The 17,875-nt window shown below is 50.8% G+C and overlaps 1 protein-coding gene across 1 annotated transcript in view; it reads left to right on the top strand.

Annotated features, from left to right (window-relative positions):
- Ppl (periplakin) overlaps window positions 1-17,875 on the top strand; it is a 51,451-nt gene that overhangs the window by 20,566 nt on the left and 13,010 nt on the right. The window contains exons 2-12 of the mRNA XM_085694624.2: window positions 2,023-2,122; window positions 8,110-8,264; window positions 8,908-9,028; window positions 9,549-9,668; window positions 9,751-9,792; window positions 10,924-11,085; window positions 11,167-11,274; window positions 12,673-12,768; window positions 14,940-15,062; window positions 15,213-15,359; window positions 16,156-16,307. Of these exons, the coding sequence (XP_085550750.2) occupies window positions 2,023-2,122; window positions 8,110-8,264; window positions 8,908-9,028; window positions 9,549-9,668; window positions 9,751-9,792; window positions 10,924-11,085; window positions 11,167-11,274; window positions 12,673-12,768; window positions 14,940-15,062; window positions 15,213-15,359; window positions 16,156-16,307 (1,326 nt within the window). The remainder of the gene's footprint in view (window positions 1-2,022; window positions 2,123-8,109; window positions 8,265-8,907; window positions 9,029-9,548; window positions 9,669-9,750; window positions 9,793-10,923; window positions 11,086-11,166; window positions 11,275-12,672; window positions 12,769-14,939; window positions 15,063-15,212; window positions 15,360-16,155; window positions 16,308-17,875) is intronic.

Raw genomic sequence — 17,875 nt, 5'->3', positions numbered from 1 at the left:
CCAGGGTGGGCACTCCACTGCTGACCTGCTCCTCAGCCCTTTTTTAAATTATTAATTAATTAATTAATTAATTATTTTCCTCAGCCCTCTTTTTGCTTTTTATTCTGAGGCAGGGTCTCACTATGTTGCCCAAGCCAGACTTGAGCTCATCGTGTAACCCTGTCAGACCTTGAATGTGTGGTCCTCCTGCCTCAGCTTCCCAAGTAGATGGGATGACTGGCCTGTATCACCAGACTCAGCTACATACCTACCCAGGCAGGCCTGGGCCACTAGGACTCTCAGCCCTTCAAGTGTTCCAGCTCTCAGGCAAGCCTAAGAAACCTGGCCACCCTCAGAAGGCAGAGAGAGGCAGATCTCCGAGTTTGAGGTCAGCCTGGTCTCAGAGCGAGTTCTAAGACAGCCAGGGCTACACAGAGAAACCCAGTCTTGAAAAACAAAAGAAAGAAAAAAAGAAAGAAAGAAAGAAAGAGAGAGAGAAGAAAGGAAGAAAGAAAGAAGGAAAGAAAGAAAGAAAGGAAGAAAGAAAGAAAGAAAGAAAGAAAGAAAGAAAGAAAGAAAGAAAGAAAGAAAGAAAGCCAGAATTCCTCAGCCCCTGACAGCCTAGAACTACGGGTCCCTGTGGCCCCCATCCTAGCCACCATTATTCCTTTTTGCCATTGCTAACCACTATCCTCTGGCTTAACCCCACCACCTGCTGTTGGGGCTGCTGCGGTCCACACTTTTGCAATGATACCTAACCTGAGTGTTTCAGGGGAGGCAGCATAGAAGAGAACTAACTGTCCAGCCAACTCCCCAAGTGAGGTAGCACCTGCTTATGTAGATAAAAGAGGTGCCAGTACCAATCACAGCACACCCTGCATGCAAATGAAGGCTCCTATTGGCACCCACCACTGCATTTTCTCTCCACACCAATCACAGCAGTCCTTCTGATAGAATGCCAGGGAAGTGCTCCTGCTCTGGCTTGGGTAGGAATAGTTGCAGGGTCATCTTGCTTTCACCAAGGTTTGTGACAACAAAAAGTCTGATGCAAAACTGTTTCAAACAGGGGGCTGGAGAGATGGCTCAGAGGTTAAGAGCGCTGACTGCTCTTCCAGAGGTCCTGAGTTCAATTCCCAGCAACCACATGGTGGCTCACGGCCATCTGTAATGAGATCTGGTGCCCTCTTCTGGCCAGCAAGCATACAGACAGAACACTGTATACATAATAAATAAATATACATAATAAATATACATATACATAATAAGTAAATATACAAAAAAGTATACATAAATAAATAAATCTTTAAAAAAAACTGTTTCAAACAGTTCTGACTCCAGCTGCCTTCAGGAGCCGTGACAACAAGCTGTGACTGTCATGTAGTTTATTCAAGATGTCCATCAAGTGCTCAGAAAACACAGAGCTGGCATAAGGGCAGTTCTGCTATCTATCTGACCCACGGTCTTTTTGCACAAGGCAGCCAGGGCAACAAGGGGGACATTCTCAATGTCTTCGCTCATTTGCTGGACCATGCACATGACCAGCGTCTACAATAAGAACCCAAGGGACTATCATTAATACACATAGTGATTTTTACAGACTTCAATAGTGTTTTAAGGGTTAAGTGCTCCAACCTGCCAAGTGCCACAAGAAGAGCTGAGCTGGGTCCCCCTCTTATAGGTCTCGGTTCCACTGTGGATAGCTTGAGCCAGGAGTGGAAGTCAGTCAACACAAAGAGGCCAACTCCAGAAAAAAAAAAAAAAAGAAAGAAAGAAAAAAAAGACATAAACAAAAGATTCATGCTTTGACAACTTTGACAACTTGACCGAATAGAAGCTCTAAATCCAATAGACAAAGTGAGGTTTGGTACTCCTGCCCCATGCACTGTTTATGGTGTTAGTAGCTTTATCCTGTGGGGACAAGCTAGCTCCTGGAAGTCTGACTGAGGTAGCAGGTCCTGTTTGGGGCCTAGGGAGGGCCAGCCTGGGAGGCCAGAAGCTAGGGGCTTGCACTGAGCTCCACCTCCCTTCTCCTTTCATCCACAGCATCTCCAACAAGGAACTCTCAGATCTGATTGAGCAGCTGCAGAAGAATGCGGACCAGGTGGAGAGGAACATTGTGGACACCGAGGCCAAGATGCAGAGCGTGAGTACCCAGCTCTCCCCATCAGGGCCTTCTGCATCTCGGTCTACACCTAGTAACGACAGCCCCAGCTTCACCCACATCCAGAAGTCTTTGTGGTTTCTCCAAGAAGTACAGCTCTTGGCTTCTAGAGAGTGAGGAACCTGCGGTACTCACTCAGCCTATCTGTGCCGAGAGACCTCGCCAGCCCAGGGCCTAAAGGATGCTGAGTTCCTGCCCTGGGTCTTACACAGACAGAAATTGGGAGAAAAAATGGAGAGGTGAATTGGTAACCTAGTAAGACAGCAGAGGGGTTATTTGGCTTATACTGTCCTCGAGGACATAGGCAGAGCTTCTGAAGTGGCAAAGCTTTTCCTGGGCAGAGCCTTACCCAGAGTAAAGTTTCCCTGTGGGCGGAGCTTCCCCTGGGTGGAGCTTCCGGGTCTGGAGGCGGAGCTTCCCCTGGGTGGAGCTTCCAGATCTGGAGCCGAACTCTTAGGGGTTTAACCTGGGGTGGGATCCGCGCTTGTACTGGCTGAATAAAGTCTCCACTGTCTGACTCCCTCTCAAAGAGTAGGAGCGCTCACCCAGTCAGGAAACCCAGGAGGTACAGCCTGGGGCTCCACAGGGAAATCACGGCTGTTCTCCCTGTACACCTCCAAGGCCATAGTCTGCAGCCTTCTTTGCTGGGGAATGCATATCACTTTCCCATTCTTTCTCCCTTCTCCACCGCCCCCACCCCCACCACCACAGAACCCCAGTGCTTGGGAGGAAACCCAGGGCATTGGGCATAGAAAGTCCTCTTCTGGCCTCCTAGCTGAGGTGCTAAAAGAACTGGGAACTAGTCAGTGACAGCCGGCCCAGGAGTGGCTGCATGTAGGACTGCGGGCCTGGACAAAGGAAGTAAGCTGAGAAACCGGGTTACATTTGAATTTCAGAGCACTTCTCCCTGAGTGTCAGCGGGTCCTGGTGCTGCTCAGGGCTCACTTATACTCTAGTGTGGATTGTTGTTTATTTGGAATTCAAGTGTAGCCAAGAGCTGTGTTTCATCTGGCTTCTTAGTCACCAGGTGACTAAGAGCCAGCCCTGAGCAGTGGGGGACTGAGGGTGGGGAAGTCCTGGTCTGTGAGGTCCCACTATTGTCTCTGTTGTGGCTGCTCCTGCTCCCACAACCACCTCTGGCAGACAACGTGTACAGTCCCAGGGTCCGTCTACAGACAGCTCAGAGTGCCCAGGGGATAGGGTGGGGGTGGCAGGTGGCAAGTAGGGACACTGGGGGCCACTGATGGCCCTGCAGGGACTCAGGAATGGGGCCACCTTCCCCCTGCCTGGGGTCCTTGAGCTCTCCTCCCCAGCCTAGATCCCCCACCACTCAGAATGCCTATCCCCTCCCAAGATGCCGCTATGATTTTTTTTTTCTGCTATCCTCTCTCCTGGGGCCCTGCAATGGTGTTTTTTGTTTGTTTTATTTTCCTAAATGAAAATCATCTTGTTGGGGTGTGTCTGTTTTTCCTCACAACCAGAATAGCATGTGCTCATTACTAACATTTTAGGACAGATAAACAATATGATGAGGGGCATTAACATCCATAGAGGTAGCCAATCTTCTCTCTCTCTCTCTCTCTCTCTCTCTCTCTCTCTCTCTCTCTCTCTCGTGTGTGTATGTGTGTGTGTGTGTTGGGGGTGCATGTTCAGGCTTCCCTTTGGGTTTGCCTGAGGAGTGACTCAGACTCAGAGTAACAACAGCCTGCCTGTGTATGTAGAGCTTGCGATGGAGCCCGTGCAGTGTGCACATTAGGTAGGCGCTACAGCACTGAGCGGCACCCCAACCCGGAGTCGCTTCTTAATCTCAACAGAACACAGTTTTAAAAAATGGCAGACACTTTTTTGTTTTGTTTTGGATTTTTTGGGGGGAGGGGGGAGCAGGGTTTCTCTGTGTAGTCCTGGCTGTCCTGGAACTCACTCTGTAGAACAGGCTGGACTCGAACTCAAGACCCTCCTGCCTCTGTTCTGAGTGCTGGGAGTAAAGGTGTGTGCTACCATAGCCCAGGCAGCAGCCACTTTTTGAAGAGTACATGGGCCAAACCATGTCCTTCCTCTGGGCTTTTCTCTCTCTCCCTTCCCCCTCCTTCCTACCTTCCCTGTTTGCAGAAGGCATCATTATTTGTTTATTGTATTGTCCAAACATTTTCCTGAACTTTTCGTTTTTCTAATTGGTGAGAGTTGCTTCAGACAGCTCGGTACAATGTTGGCGTCATTCCCATTCCCCAGGAGCACCCTGAGGTAGCTGTGCCCTGCTCTCTCTCCCCCAGCCCCTGCCCCAACCCCTCCCCTCCTCTGTCTCTGTGTCACATGGCCTGCAGATCCCTGTGACAGAGCTATCCAGTGAGGTGTCCTGTGTGCAGAGAAGCCTGAAGGATGGAGCATGTTTCTCTGTAGCTCCTCCACCAAAACTGCCCGGCGCCCACAGGGATCACCTCGCTCTCCCACCTGTTCATCAGTGGGCCAGTCTTGCAGGGGCCCTGGCAGTCCTTCTGATCTGAAGGACTGTTTTTATAAAGGTGCAACTCACAGAAAGAGCCCAGAAGTGGCTCCCATCAATGAACTCAGCCCGTGCATCTGCTCTGGTAGATAGTCACCTACCTAGGATAGAATACCTAGGTAGGAGTTTTTTTTAGAAAGTCTTTAGTGCTTGCCCTCTAGAGGCGACCTCTCCCTAACTCCTCTCACTGTCCATTAGTCCGACTGACCTGAGCCTTTTGTCAGCCTCCCCCTGTCCCCAGTAGGTCTCCTCATCTCGGCCAGACATGTTCCGTCCACATCATCTGTAGCACTCAGTGAAGATTTATGGGCTTTTCTTTTGATGAATTAATCTTTGACACTATGGCTGCCCAGGGTGGCCCTGCGTCTGTCAGTGGTTGAGAGGATGAAATTCCACCCAAGCCAGGAAGTGTGTTGTGTTGCCTGCAGGGGATGCCTGGCCCACTGGCCTTTGACTCCACAGCCTCCTCTCCAAGTCACTGGGGGAGCCGGGCTTACTTTCCGCTCCGACTCCCCAGTAGCCCCGGTTGGGAAGCCTGGATACCATTTCCTCATCCACAGGGAGCTGAGCTCTCCTGTACCCGACACTGTAACACCTCTTGACCAACCCCTCCTTTTGCCATTTTTTTCAAAATGCCAAAGTACATTGTTTTTATTAAGATTTTAATCATCTAAAGGGCTTATAGCACATATTTTTAAATCATGATAAAATATGTCCCCCTTGAAACTGCCTATTTCATATAACTAATTGATTCTCCTAGAATGCTTCTTTTTCAAAAATATTTTGTATATAAGGATATTTTGCCTGAATGTATGTCTGGTGCAAGCCTGGTGCCTAATGAGGCCATAAGAGATGTCAGATCTCTTGGATCTGGAGATATACACGATTGCCTTTTGCCATTTCTTTTTCTGCTTTTGTTTTTACTTTTCCAGTCCTCAGGATGGAACCCAAGGCCTCGCCTGCTAAGCACACACTCTGCCACTGGCCTGCACATCCATGTCCTCGACTTTGCTCTCTTCCTCTTCCTCCTCCTCCTTTTAGAGAGTCTCACGTCTCATGTAGCCCAGGCTGGCTTTGAACTGACTATGTAACTGAGTCTGGCTCTTTTTCCTTCCCTCCCTCCCTTTGTTTGTTTGTTGATGTTTTTTAAAAAACACGTGCATTTATTTGTTTGTTTGTTTTGTGTGTGTGTGTGCACGCACACGCGCTCACTCGCATCATGGCACACGTATGAGGATCATAAGACAACTTCTAGGAGTTCATTCTGTCTACCATGCAGGTCCTGGGATGAACTCAGTTCATCAGGCCGGGTGGCAGATGCCCTACCCACTGAACGCCCCATCAGTTCCCTTTCCTAATTGTGTTTTTGTTGTCTGTATCTGGGTGTTTGGCCTGCATCTGTATCTGTGCATCACTTTCATACCTAGCTCCCATGGAGGCCCGAAGAGGGCTTTGGATCCCCTGGAACTGAACTCCCAGATGGTTGGGAGCTGCTGTTTGGGTGCTGGGAACGGAACCCAGGTCCTCTGCAAGAGCAGCAGTGTTCTTAACCACAGAGCTATCTTGCCAACCCCATTTTCCTCTTTGTTGTTGTTTTTGAAATAAGTTCTTGCTATAATGGATTGGCTGACCTTGAATGTGATTCTCCTGCCTCAGCCTCTCCAGGGCCAAAATCACTTTCATACACACACCCTTTCTTCTCACTTTAAAGAGTGCAGCCTACTTTACACCTGACAAGGTACACACGGTCCGAGTGCACCATCCAGTTTTCTTAGGACCTCTCTTGGGCAGCATGATGTTCAGTGTCAGCCTCTCTGCCGTTTCTTTTCATGCTCTTTCCTAGTCCGGGGCCAGGTACCTGCCCTTCTGCCTCCTGCCCTTAAGTCAGCCTATTGGGAAGTTTTTACCTCAGTGGAATCCCACACCCCTGGTCACTCTGTCTTTTTCTCTCCAGTCTCACCTCCCTGGTGAGATCACCTCTCTCCAATCTCACCTCCCGGGTGGAATCATCTCTCTTCGGGTGGGATCACCTCTCTCCAATCTCACCTCCCGGGTGGGATCATCTCTCTTCGGGTGGGATCACCTCTCTCCAATCTCATCTCCCGGGTGGGATCACCTCTCTCTGAGTGGGATCACCTCTCTCTGGGTGGGATCACCTCTCTCTGGGTGGGATCACCTCTGCCCCTGAGCTGCATCCCCAGCCTGCTTTCTCTCTTTCGGTCTTTGTGGTGCTGAGACAGAATGCAGATTCTTGCACCTGTTAGGCAACCACCTGCACACTGAACTGGTTTCCAGCCTCAACTTTCCTCTTCTGAAAACAGGTGGAGACAGGGTCCCCAAAACCAAGCAGCAGCAGGTGCCCCATCCTGCCTATCAGTGTTGCCTATCCTGCCCTCAGTTCACTCACTGCCCTCCTGACCTCCCCTGCTGAACTCACCCTTAGGGATTCAAAACACTGGCCGGCTTCACAGCGGCTGCAGTACACAGACTGTATGTAGGTACGCTGTCCTGGAGCTGGAGAGATGGCTCGGTGGTTAAGAGCACTTGCCATTCATTCAGAGGGCCAGTTTGGTACCCAGCACCCATGTTGGGCAGTTCACAACTGCCTGTAAACCTAGCTCCAGGGGATCTGATGCCCTCTACTGGCCTCTGTGATTACCCAAACGTGTGTGTGCACACACACATAGACACACATAACAAATACAAAATAATTCCTTTTACAAAGAAAGAACCCCATCTTGTCAACTAGCTGTTTTCTCTAAACGGAGATTCTAGACTCACAGGGAAGCTCTCATCTCTAAGTATCTACCACCCACTCTTCCTCCGCAGCACGGAACAGCCCAGCTCACCCCATCAGGTGCTGTCATGCACTACCCTCTATTTCCGCTCACACCCTAATGCTGACAGCCTGCTGCATGGCTCCTGAAAGCCTCAACTCAGGCATAAAAGGAGCCATGTGACTGGCTCTTCCTTGGAGTCCTGTGCTCTGGTGTCCATAGATCACGTGACCAGCCCCCATCTGTTCTGATTTTCCTCTTAGCCCTGCCTCCAGCCAGTGGCCTCTCACTGGTGCCTAGATCATGAGACTTGCTCTCTGTCTTTCCTCAGGACTTTGCATAGGCTCTTCCTTCTGCCTAGAATATACTTTCCTTCCGTCCTTCAGCCTAGATTATGTCAGCACCTCAGAGGGGCTTCCCTGAGCTGGAGCTAACGTAGCTTCCCTTATTCCATCTCTGGTGCCTGCAAGGTTTCTGTCAGCTTGCCTTGCAGGGGACTCCCAGGTTGGGCTATGAAAACCAGGAGGCAGAGCCATGCCTAGGTACCAGTGGGACCATTCACCCCTGTGTGTCAGTGCCCAGCTGTGTTTGCTGAGTGCCAGTCCGGACAAGGCCAGAGGAGCCCCCCTCAGGCCCTGTGCTCTCACTACCAACTCCGAGTCTCCACTATTAGCCTTTCTTTTCCTTCTCAGGACTTGGCCCGGCTACAAGAGGGGCAGCCCCCTGAGCACCGGGACGTGGCCCTGCAGAAGGTGTCTGACTCAGAAAAGCTACTGTACGTGCTGGAGGCGGATGCGGCCATTGCCAAGCACATGAAGCATCCACAGGGGGACATGATCGCTGAGGAGTAAGTCCCCTCTGTGTGGTCCCTGGGGGGCATGCTAGGCTGGGATCCAGGCTGGAGGGCTGGTGCTCTCTAGCTCCCAGGACACTCTCTGTTGTAGGGTGTACACAGCGCAGGTGGACATCCAGCATGTGTACCAGAGGCCTTAAGTTAAACTTAATGAGAAGGCTGTAGCCGGAGGCTGAGGCTTTGGGAATAGATGCACTCACTGCTCCATGACTCTATAGTCTTTGTGTCTCCTGAGCTTACGGCCCACACTGCAGCTCAACACAGGTGAACCAGCACCCACCCAGTAGATTCAGGGGTCTTTCCGTGCCCCTTGCTCCCTGTGCTTGTCCCTGTGTGACACAGCCCTGCCCATGCCTGTGCTGGGCATGTGCTTCAGTGAACAGTGCTCTTGCCTGTTTCTTCCAAAACCTTCTCTAGTAGCCCTTCAGAAAAAAGGGAGGGAAGGTTCGGGAAAGCAGACAGTATGAACAACAGGATTCAGAGGTAGTGTGGTACCCAAGGCTGCTGTCTCCTCTCCAGGTCACTGATCTGAAGCCCATGCTGAGACCCAAGGCCCCTCTAGGGCTTACAGAATAATCATCTGGGCAAGTCCCACTAACATGGTAGCTTATCCCACCCCCCACCTCATCTCCCGCAGCATCCGCCAGCTGAAAGAGCGTGTGACCAACCTACGGGGAAAACACAAGCAGATGTACAGCCTGGCAGTGAAGGAGGCCGACCCGAAGGTCAACTGGGCTGCCCTGGTGGATGAGAAGCTGGTATGAGCTGGAGAAGGGTCATCTCACAGTAGCTCGGCCCTGCTGAGTAGGGGTCACTTTCAGTATGAAGTCTCCTGAAATTGCATGCCAAGAGGATTAGGGCTCAGAGAGGGAGGTGCCTAGCCTGGAGTCACACAGTCAGACCTCAGTCCCCGCCAGCTGTGCCTCTCATGCCTAGCTCGTTGGTATCCAGCAGGACTAAAGGGGCAGACTGGAGAAGCTCATCTCCGCCACGGCAAAGCTTGTGGCAGCCACATCCTGGTGTCTTTGTAGCACGTCTACTGTTAGTAGTGTGTCTACTTGTAACATGAAAACAGTGACCAGGGTCCCACAGGTCACTGTGAGATTAAGGCCATGAGCATCAACAGTGGTCCAGATAGATACCTGCCACCACTTGCTCCAGAAAAAGTTTGGGAAAAGGCACTCACCCAGCTGGGGCCAAAAGCCCAGGCTCCTGTGGGGTATGCCAAAGTCTGCCCCCAGCCCACATCTTCCTGGTGTCTCTCCACCGACCCTCCAGGACAAGCTGAGCAGCCAGGGCTTTGGGACTGACCTTCCTCTGGTGGACAGCCAGGTGGAGCAACACAACATCTTTCACAACGAAGTCAAAGCCATTGGACCCCACCTGGCCAAGGACAAGGTGCGTATGTGGTGGAGTCTTGGAGACGTGGGGCGGAGAGGGGCAAGTTTGGTCTAACCTCATTCCTTGGTTTTACCCACAGGAACAGAACAGTGAACTCCAGGCAAAGTATCAGAAGTTGCTGGTGAGAAGCCCTGGGGGATGGGAGAGGACACGGGTAGGGGGCTTTTGGGCTGGGAGCTTGGGACACCATGATCTTCTAAAGGTGATGCTGTAAACTCACACTCCAGTGCCACCATAGCCGTCTGTGAGGAGCCTGGGCTCCATGCATTCTAGGTGAGCACTCTACCAATGGAGTTACACTGAGCCCTACCCAATTCTTTATGCAGCATTGCTACATGCCAAGTAGATGCCATGTACTTTCTAGAGCGTGGTCCAGGCATGTGTGTGCACATGTGCCCGCATGTATGAGTGTGTGTATGTGTGTTCTTTTGTTGTTGTTGTTGTTGTCTTGTTTTTGAGACAGTGTTTTTCTGTGTAGCCCTGGCTGTCTTGGAATTCACTTTGTAGACCAGACTGACCTTGAACTCACAGAGATCCGCCTGCCTCTGCCTCCCAAGTGTGCTACCACCACCTGGCATCACTGTTCTTGTTCTACAGGATGAATTACAAGCCTCCCAGTCTTCCCCAACCCTTCTTTACCCCCAGAGGCTTCAAATGCTCCTCTGAACATAATCATAAGGAGCTGAGATGTAGCTTTGTTTGTAGAGAGCTTGTCTAGCAGGCACAAAGCCCTGGCTTCCGGCCCCAGCACCAGATAAAGTCTGGTCGTGCACCCCTGGTGTCCTAGCACTTGAAAGGAGAGGCAGGAAGGAGGATCAGAGTTTAGGAGCTCCGTGACAAGCTTGAGGCCAGCCTAAGCTACATGAGACCCTGCCTCAAGTCAATAAATAAATAATAAATAATTATAAAAAGCAAATGTAGAAGGTATGGCTGCCCTCTGTTGAGTGCCAGCTATGTGGCAGCCCCTATGCCCTGGGGTGAGCACGCTACAGGTGGCAAACCGAAGCTCCAAGGACACATCATTCCCAAGGATGTCTTTCCCTTTGTACCCTGTACCTTTGTTCACTGCTCCGTACCCTGGGCCCCAAACTGCGCTACACATCTCACTGGTGCTCCATAAACACTTGTGAATGAATGCTTTCAGAGGACCTTTCTGCCTGGCTGGGGAATGGCGGAGCTGGGCCCCAGAAGAGGTGAGCAGGGAAGCCAAGCCAGGCCCCAGTGCTTTCTTCACCTCACGCTCATTCCACAGGCAGCATCGCAGGCACGGCAGCAGCACCTAAGCTCCTTGCAGGACTACATGCAACGCTGCACCAACGAGCTGTACTGGCTGGACCAGCAGGCCAAGGGCCGCTTGCAGTATGACTGGAGCGACCGCAACCTCGACTACCCCAGCCGCCGGCGCCAGTACGAGGTGAGCGCAAGGCCAGGAGCAGCTCTGGAGGGGGACACAGGGCTGCCAAGCCAAGTGCTGACCCCACCTCTTTCCTGGCAGAATTTTATCAACCGGAACCTAGAGGCTAAAGAAGAAAGGATCAACAAACTGCACACTGAGGGTGACCAACTGCTGGCAGCCGAGCACCCAGGAAGGAACTCCATTGAGGTGTGTGTGCCCCACCGTAGGGGCTCCTCTGCTCGAGCTGGGGTCTTCTAACTGCACCCCATAACCATTGAGCCAACTGTCTCTGTTTCCCCATTTGCCTTGGTCCTCTTCTAAGCTTGCCCAGGCTGCCCACTTTTGCCTGGCTTTGTTTTCTGAGGTTCCCACACAGACTGTCACATGGGATGGTACATGTGCTCACAGATCTGGAGGCTGAACTGTGAACCCCAGGTGTGGCCAGTCCCTCACTCCTCAGAGGCTCCCCCATCTCTTCCATCCAAGGCTGGTCCTCTCATCTTCCTCCAGGAATTGGACCTCTCCTACCTCTGCTGCCAACTTCTTGCTTTTTTTTCAGCCTGTCTGTGTCCTTTCTTCTTTTCTTATGTTGAGGCAGTCGCCCTATGTAGCCCAGGCTGACCTCAAACTCACTCTCTCTGTGTCTCTTTCTGTCTGTCTCCTCTTTCCTCTCTCTTTCTCTCTCTCTCTCCCCATGCTTCTCTGTGTGTGTGTGTGTGTCTCTCTCTCTTTCTCATCTCACTGTACAACCCTGGCTGACCTCAGACCCATAGATTTCACCTGCCTCTGCCTCCCAAGTGCTGGGATTAAAGGTGTGTGCTGCACGCCTAGCCTGGGCTGTAACTCTGGATCCTCATGCCTTCCTCGCCCTCCTGAGTCTTGACCACTATACCAGCCATTTCCCTTCCTTTCAAAGGACCTAATTCCACCGTGATTTCACCCTGCAATCTTCAGTCAGCCCAGTCTTTTCCAAGTGGTCCAGGTGGAGAGAGTTTCGGAGGCGCTCAGTCCGCCCTGGGCAACCAGAGCAGAAGCCTTGTTCATATACAGTGTTGGGCATGGGGCCCCAGGTCTTGGAACCTGTTAGGCAAGCATTCCCATTACTGAACTTATTCTTAGTCTATTGTGGGATTTATTTTTTGAGACTGAGTTCCACGTAGCCCAGGCTTACTGGGCTATACTTACTATATCACCAAGAACAGCAGGATGACCTTGAACTTCTGAGCCCCTGCTTCTGCCTCTCCATTACCGGGACTACAGTGTGCTACCTTTCCTAGTGTTTATATGGTTCTGGGAATGGAACCTGGGACCTTGTTCATACTGGGCGGTACCCTGCGATGGAGCTACAGTTCTATTGGTGGGACTTTGTTAAAGACACCACTTTGAGTAGACACAGTCCCCCCCCAACTTGGTTGTACATGGTAACCCTCCTTGGCGTCTCAGTATGTCCCCCTGTCTTTGTCCCATCTGAACAGGAGCTGGCTACCTTTTGGGGGGCTTCACCTAGGCTTCACCCCCCTTTCTCTACCTTCCCTACCTGGATTCCTACCAGCCCCTCCCCTGGCCTCCCAGACTGCAGTAATGGGTCTCTCCTTTCCCTGGCAGGCACACATGGAGGCCGTGCATGCGGAGTGGAAGCAGTACTTGAACCTGCTCATCTGTGAGGAGAGCCACCTGAAGTACATGGAGGACTACCACCAGGTACCTGCCTGACTGCAGGCACGGGAGATACTGGGTGCATTACCACCAGGTACCTGCCTGACTCCAGGCATGGGAGAGGGCTCGGGAGATACTGGTTGCATGCAGGGCCTCTTGAATGTGTGGAGGTCAGAGCATAGCCTTCCGTGAGTGAGTTCTTGTGCCTCTGTTGAGGGATCAAGGAACTGAACTCAGGTCATCTTGCCAATGCTATGAGCACTTTTACTTACCAAGTGATCTAACTAGACCAAGGATTCCACATGGCCCAGGCTAACCATTTATATGTAATAGAGGATGAATTTGATTCCCAGTCCTCCTGCCCCCACTGCACCTTTAGGGTTTAATTTTGCTGAGTTACACAAAACATAAAACTTGCCATTTTTGCCCCCTTTCAAGAAAACTAACATTTCTACCCCTACCTTTTTGAGACAAGTTCTCAGTATAGAGCCCAAACTGTCCTTGAATTCAAATTCTCAGCAATTCTCCTGCATCAGCCTCTTGGGTAAGCACTGCCACGCCATTTCTTACATTCACAACACAGGACAACGTCTGTTTCCTCAACTGTACCAGCGCCCCCTTACTTCCCCCACCCTGATGACCTCTGACCCACTGCCCATCTCTGGACTTGCCCAGTATTAGCTAGGGTGGGCATAAGGGATACAGAAACCCCATCTTTTGTCCTTCTGTGCCTGGTTTTTCTCACTGAGCACAGTGTCCTGGTACTCACCTCAGCACTGCTGGTTTCTGCACTTGGTTCCTTCTTATGGCCAAGCAGCCGCTTATTGCCTGGGAGGGCACCTCTTTGCACACCTATCTATCCAGAGAAATTGGCATTCTCATGGGAATGTGTGTTTCTAATAAGAGCTGTAGGTGGCTGTCATGGTGCAGGGTCTTCCTCACTCTTCCCTAGCACTAGAGATGGAACCCGGGGCCTCACACTTCCCAGGCAAGGGTTCTGTCTCTGAGCTATATCCCCAGTCTCCCTTTTGCCTTTTTTGTTTGGAGACAGTCTTACTACTTGGCAAACTTGAACTCACTGTAGCCCAGGCAAACTTGAACTTGTGATCCTCCTGCCTCAGCCTCCTGAGTGGCTAGTGTGACAGTGCCACCAAGCATGTTTGACTTGAGGTCTTTAGATTGGAATTTGAACTCAGCAGACTCTGCGTGACTCTGGTGGGATTTCACGAAGATCCGAAAGCCCTGCTCAAGGCAGCAGTCCAAGTGTTCAGCCCAGGGGACAGCTAAAAATAAATGAGTCAAGAGTTGATAGACCAAAGAATGGGCAAGGGAACTTTCTACAACTCGAAGAGAAGGTAGCTGGCCAGGCTTAGAATTGAAGTATGGTTAGGTGCTGCTCAACAGTGCAGATGGCTTCTGGGAAATATGTGGCAGAGCGATCTTGTTAGTGTGCAAACCCATGGAGTATGCTTACGCCAGTGGTTCCACTGGGTCAGGTATTTGTAAGAGGTACCTGTCATATGGAGGGTACTCCCCTGAAGGTTTACATGTGACTGTATTGTTAGGGTACACGCAGAAACCTGAACTTGGGGCTGGAGAGATGGCTCAGTGGTTAAGAGCATTGACTGTTCTTCCAAAGGACCTGAGTTCAATTCCCAGCAACCACATGATGGCTCACAGCCATCTGTTATGAGATCTGGCACCCTCTTCTGACCTGCAGGCATTTATTTATTTATTTTTATAAATAAATAATATAAATAATTTTATATTATTTAAATTATTATTATTAAATTATTTATTTAATATATTTTATTAATTTATAAATTTAATAAATTTAATAATATTTTATTATTATTAAATTATTCTTTAATTATTTAAATAATTAAATTTAAATAATTTTATAAATAAATAATATAAAATTTATTTATTTTATTTATTTTGAATAAATAAAATGTAAAAAAAGAAAAAAGAAAAAAAAAGAAAAGAAACCTGAACTTACTGGCATCTAAAGAAATACAATATAGAAGTGGGGTGTTGGGGAGACGCTGGGGAGCCAGGCTGAAGAGGGAGTGTCCCATGGCTCAGACAGGTCACATCTTAGATTTAGAGTGAGTGGGAGGCTCAGGCCTACCTAGGAGATAAGCATGAAGCCGTGGCCAGGGGTTGAGGTACTTGTGGCTGGTTTCCATCTGTGATGTACCCTTGGGTCTCCCCAGTTTCACAAGGACATCAAGGATGCTCAGGAGCTGCTACACAAGGTGGACTCGGACTTGAACCAGAAATACAACCCCGACTTCAAGGACCGGTACCAGATAGAGCTGCTGCTGCGGGAACTGGATGTGAGTGACAGCATGGGACCCCGCCAGGCCAGAGGAGGGTTCCCCACACCTCCCCTGCTCTGGACCTGAGCAGATCCCACCCAGCGCCTGCCTCATCCTCCTCCCGGGACATAGAGGCCGGCCTTACCTGGCCCTGGGCTGCTCTTCCAGGACCAGGAGAAGGCTCTGGACAAGTATGAGGACGTGGTGCGGGGACTGCAGAGGCGAGGGCAGCAGGTGGTGCCGCTCAAGTACCGCCGCGAAACGCCGCTCAAGCCCATTCCTGTGGAGGCCCTCTGCGACTTCGAGGGTGACCAGGTCAGTCACTAGCTGGAACCCTAGGCGGCCTGGACCTGGACAGCACACTTAGGAGTAGCTAGCTATACCTGAGACCTTGAACAATCATCTCCCATGGGTGTCATTCTCTGTCCACCCTTTCACCTGGGGGTAAATATGCTCCCCCATGTTCTTTCCCTGTCCACACCGCCCTGCCATCTTCTCACCAGCTTGACCACCCTAGCCATTCTATCCAGAGTCCTGGGGAAGCCCCTCATTGGTCCACTTTGTAATGTGAGCCACCTCTAACCAATCCCTGCGGCTGAGGGATTGCCAACTTCTCCCTAGCCAGATCTCCACCGTATTGTCCATCTGGAGACTGGACTATAGACGAGGTGTCCCACTCGGACTAGGGGTAGGAAGGGATGGTTCCCCAGAGTGAAGGTGAGGAGCTGGGATGTAGCTCGGTGAGTAGAATACTGATTTGGCGTGCATGAGGCCCTGGAGCCCTCTGCATTGCAGAAACCAGCCAAGGATGATGCACAGACTTGTCAGCTCAGTACTCCAGCAGTAGAGGCAGGAGGCTCCAAAGTTCAAAGCATCCTCGGCTACATAGTGAATCTGAAGCTAGCCAAGGTTTCACGAGACCTTGTCGCAAAAACAAACAAAACTGAAGCTGAAAGAAAGATGGGTGCTGAGCTGGCATCAACAATGCACCCTTTAGCTGGCTCCATTTCACTCTGTGGCCTGAGGAAGAGGTGGACTAAGACTGAGGCAGGGGAGACTGGGCTTTCAGGCCTGAGGTGAATCTTAACGGCTGGGTCTGTCCCACTCCCAGGGCCTGATCTCTCGGGGCTATAGCTACACTCTGCAGAAGAACAATGGGGAGAACTGGGAGCTGACAGACAGCACCGGAAAGAAGCTGAGTGCCCCAGCTGTCTGCTTCATCATTCCCCCCACCGACCCTGAGGCCTTGGCTCTTGTTGACAGGTACAGGAGGGCACGAGGGTGGACCCACACCTGGGCTCCGCAGGCCTCGTCCGTTCCAACCCCGGGCATTCTCAGTGGACAGTAGGGTGTGACTTATGCCTTGTTGTTTTATCTTTGGCACAGTGACTGTGCCTTACTCTACTGCTATTTCAGCCAGCAATTGTGACTCCACAGTTACTGGCCTGCTTCCCTGGCTGCCCAGGCCACAGCCTGGTGGGAATCCTGTTCCCGCAGGCACTGGCTGTTACAGCCACTAAAGGTAGCTTTAACTGAGTCTCTGTCATTCTGTTTATAAGTAAGATTTGAGATTCAAAGGCTAGGATGAAAACCTGCTAGCTCTGAGAGGTTGAGTAGCACCTAGCTAACCCTCTCTCCTTGCTGGCATCTCCGAAAGAGAACATCCTTCTGCTCCACCAAAACAAAAAGTCTGTCCACTCCAGATTCCTCCCTGCTACTCTGGTGCATCTCCCCGTCCTTCCAGATGCCCTCTGCTTTTGTTTTTGTTTTATTTTGTTTTTTTTTTTTTTTAGACAGGGTTTCTCTGTAGCTTTGGAACCTGTCCTGGAACTAGCTCTTGTAGACCAGGCTGGCCTCAAACTCACAGAGACCCGCCTGCCTCTGCCTCCCGAGTGCTGGGATTAAAGGTGTGCGCCACCACCACCCAGCTCCAGATGCCCTCTGATGCTCTATGATTACTTTCTATCAACTAGTTGCTAACTCAGCCTCCTGACCCAAGGTTAATTTTATTTAACTAACACAAATACAAACTCGGGGTTCACAGTGTGATTGAATATCCCCCAACAACCCCTCTCATCCTGGCCTCCCTTAAAGGCTCCAGGAAAAGTGGTAGCTAAGGCTGGCTTGCTGAACTGGAAGTCTGGCTGAGGGCCAGTATAATAGCAAGCACTTTGTCTTCGTACCTCTGGGCCTTTGCAGGTCTTCCACATCCTGCCCGCAGCACCTGTGTGCTGTGTTCCTGATTCTGGTCCTCATTTTGCAGACTTAGTAGGTAGGGCTCCTACCTTTCCTCCCTGGAAAGCTCTTTCAACATTTTATTTCTCTAATATCTGTGTTTTGGCCTTCCTGGGCTCTGGCCCCTTGATTAAGTCATTCAGTCACTTGAGAATTCTTTGCTCAAGGAGTAGACTCAAGGAAATGTCTTTATTTACTCATCTCCCAGACATTTGTCAAGCACCTCTGTGCATGGCCCCCTGAGCGGTCACATGTTAGAGAACGCTAGTGAACAGATGGTTTTAGGTATCAGGGCTTGCAACGAATGGTAAAGGAGGGGAAAGGACAAAGGCAGAAGAGGTTCTCCCAAACCTTGTCGCAGTGGCTCGCATGGTACTTTTATTATATTACTTAGGGGGGGGGGGGTGGGGTGCATTACATGCAACAGCACATGTATGGAGGTGACGGGAAAAGTTGCTGGAGTTGCTTCTCACTTTCCACCACGTAGGTTTTGGGGACCAGGGTCAGGTCATCTGGGCTCGGTGGCAAGCGCCTTTACCCACTGAGCATCCTGTCGGCCCCACTTAGTCCTTTTGACTTTTCACAACCCTCCAGGG

The sequence above is a fragment of the Myodes glareolus genome, chromosome 9 (assembly GCF_982192425.1).
Source record: "Myodes glareolus chromosome 9, mMyoGla1.1, whole genome shotgun sequence".
Taxonomy (NCBI): Eukaryota; Metazoa; Chordata; class Mammalia; order Rodentia; family Cricetidae; genus Myodes; species Myodes glareolus.
This window is presented reverse-complemented; position numbering and strand designations above follow the sequence as displayed.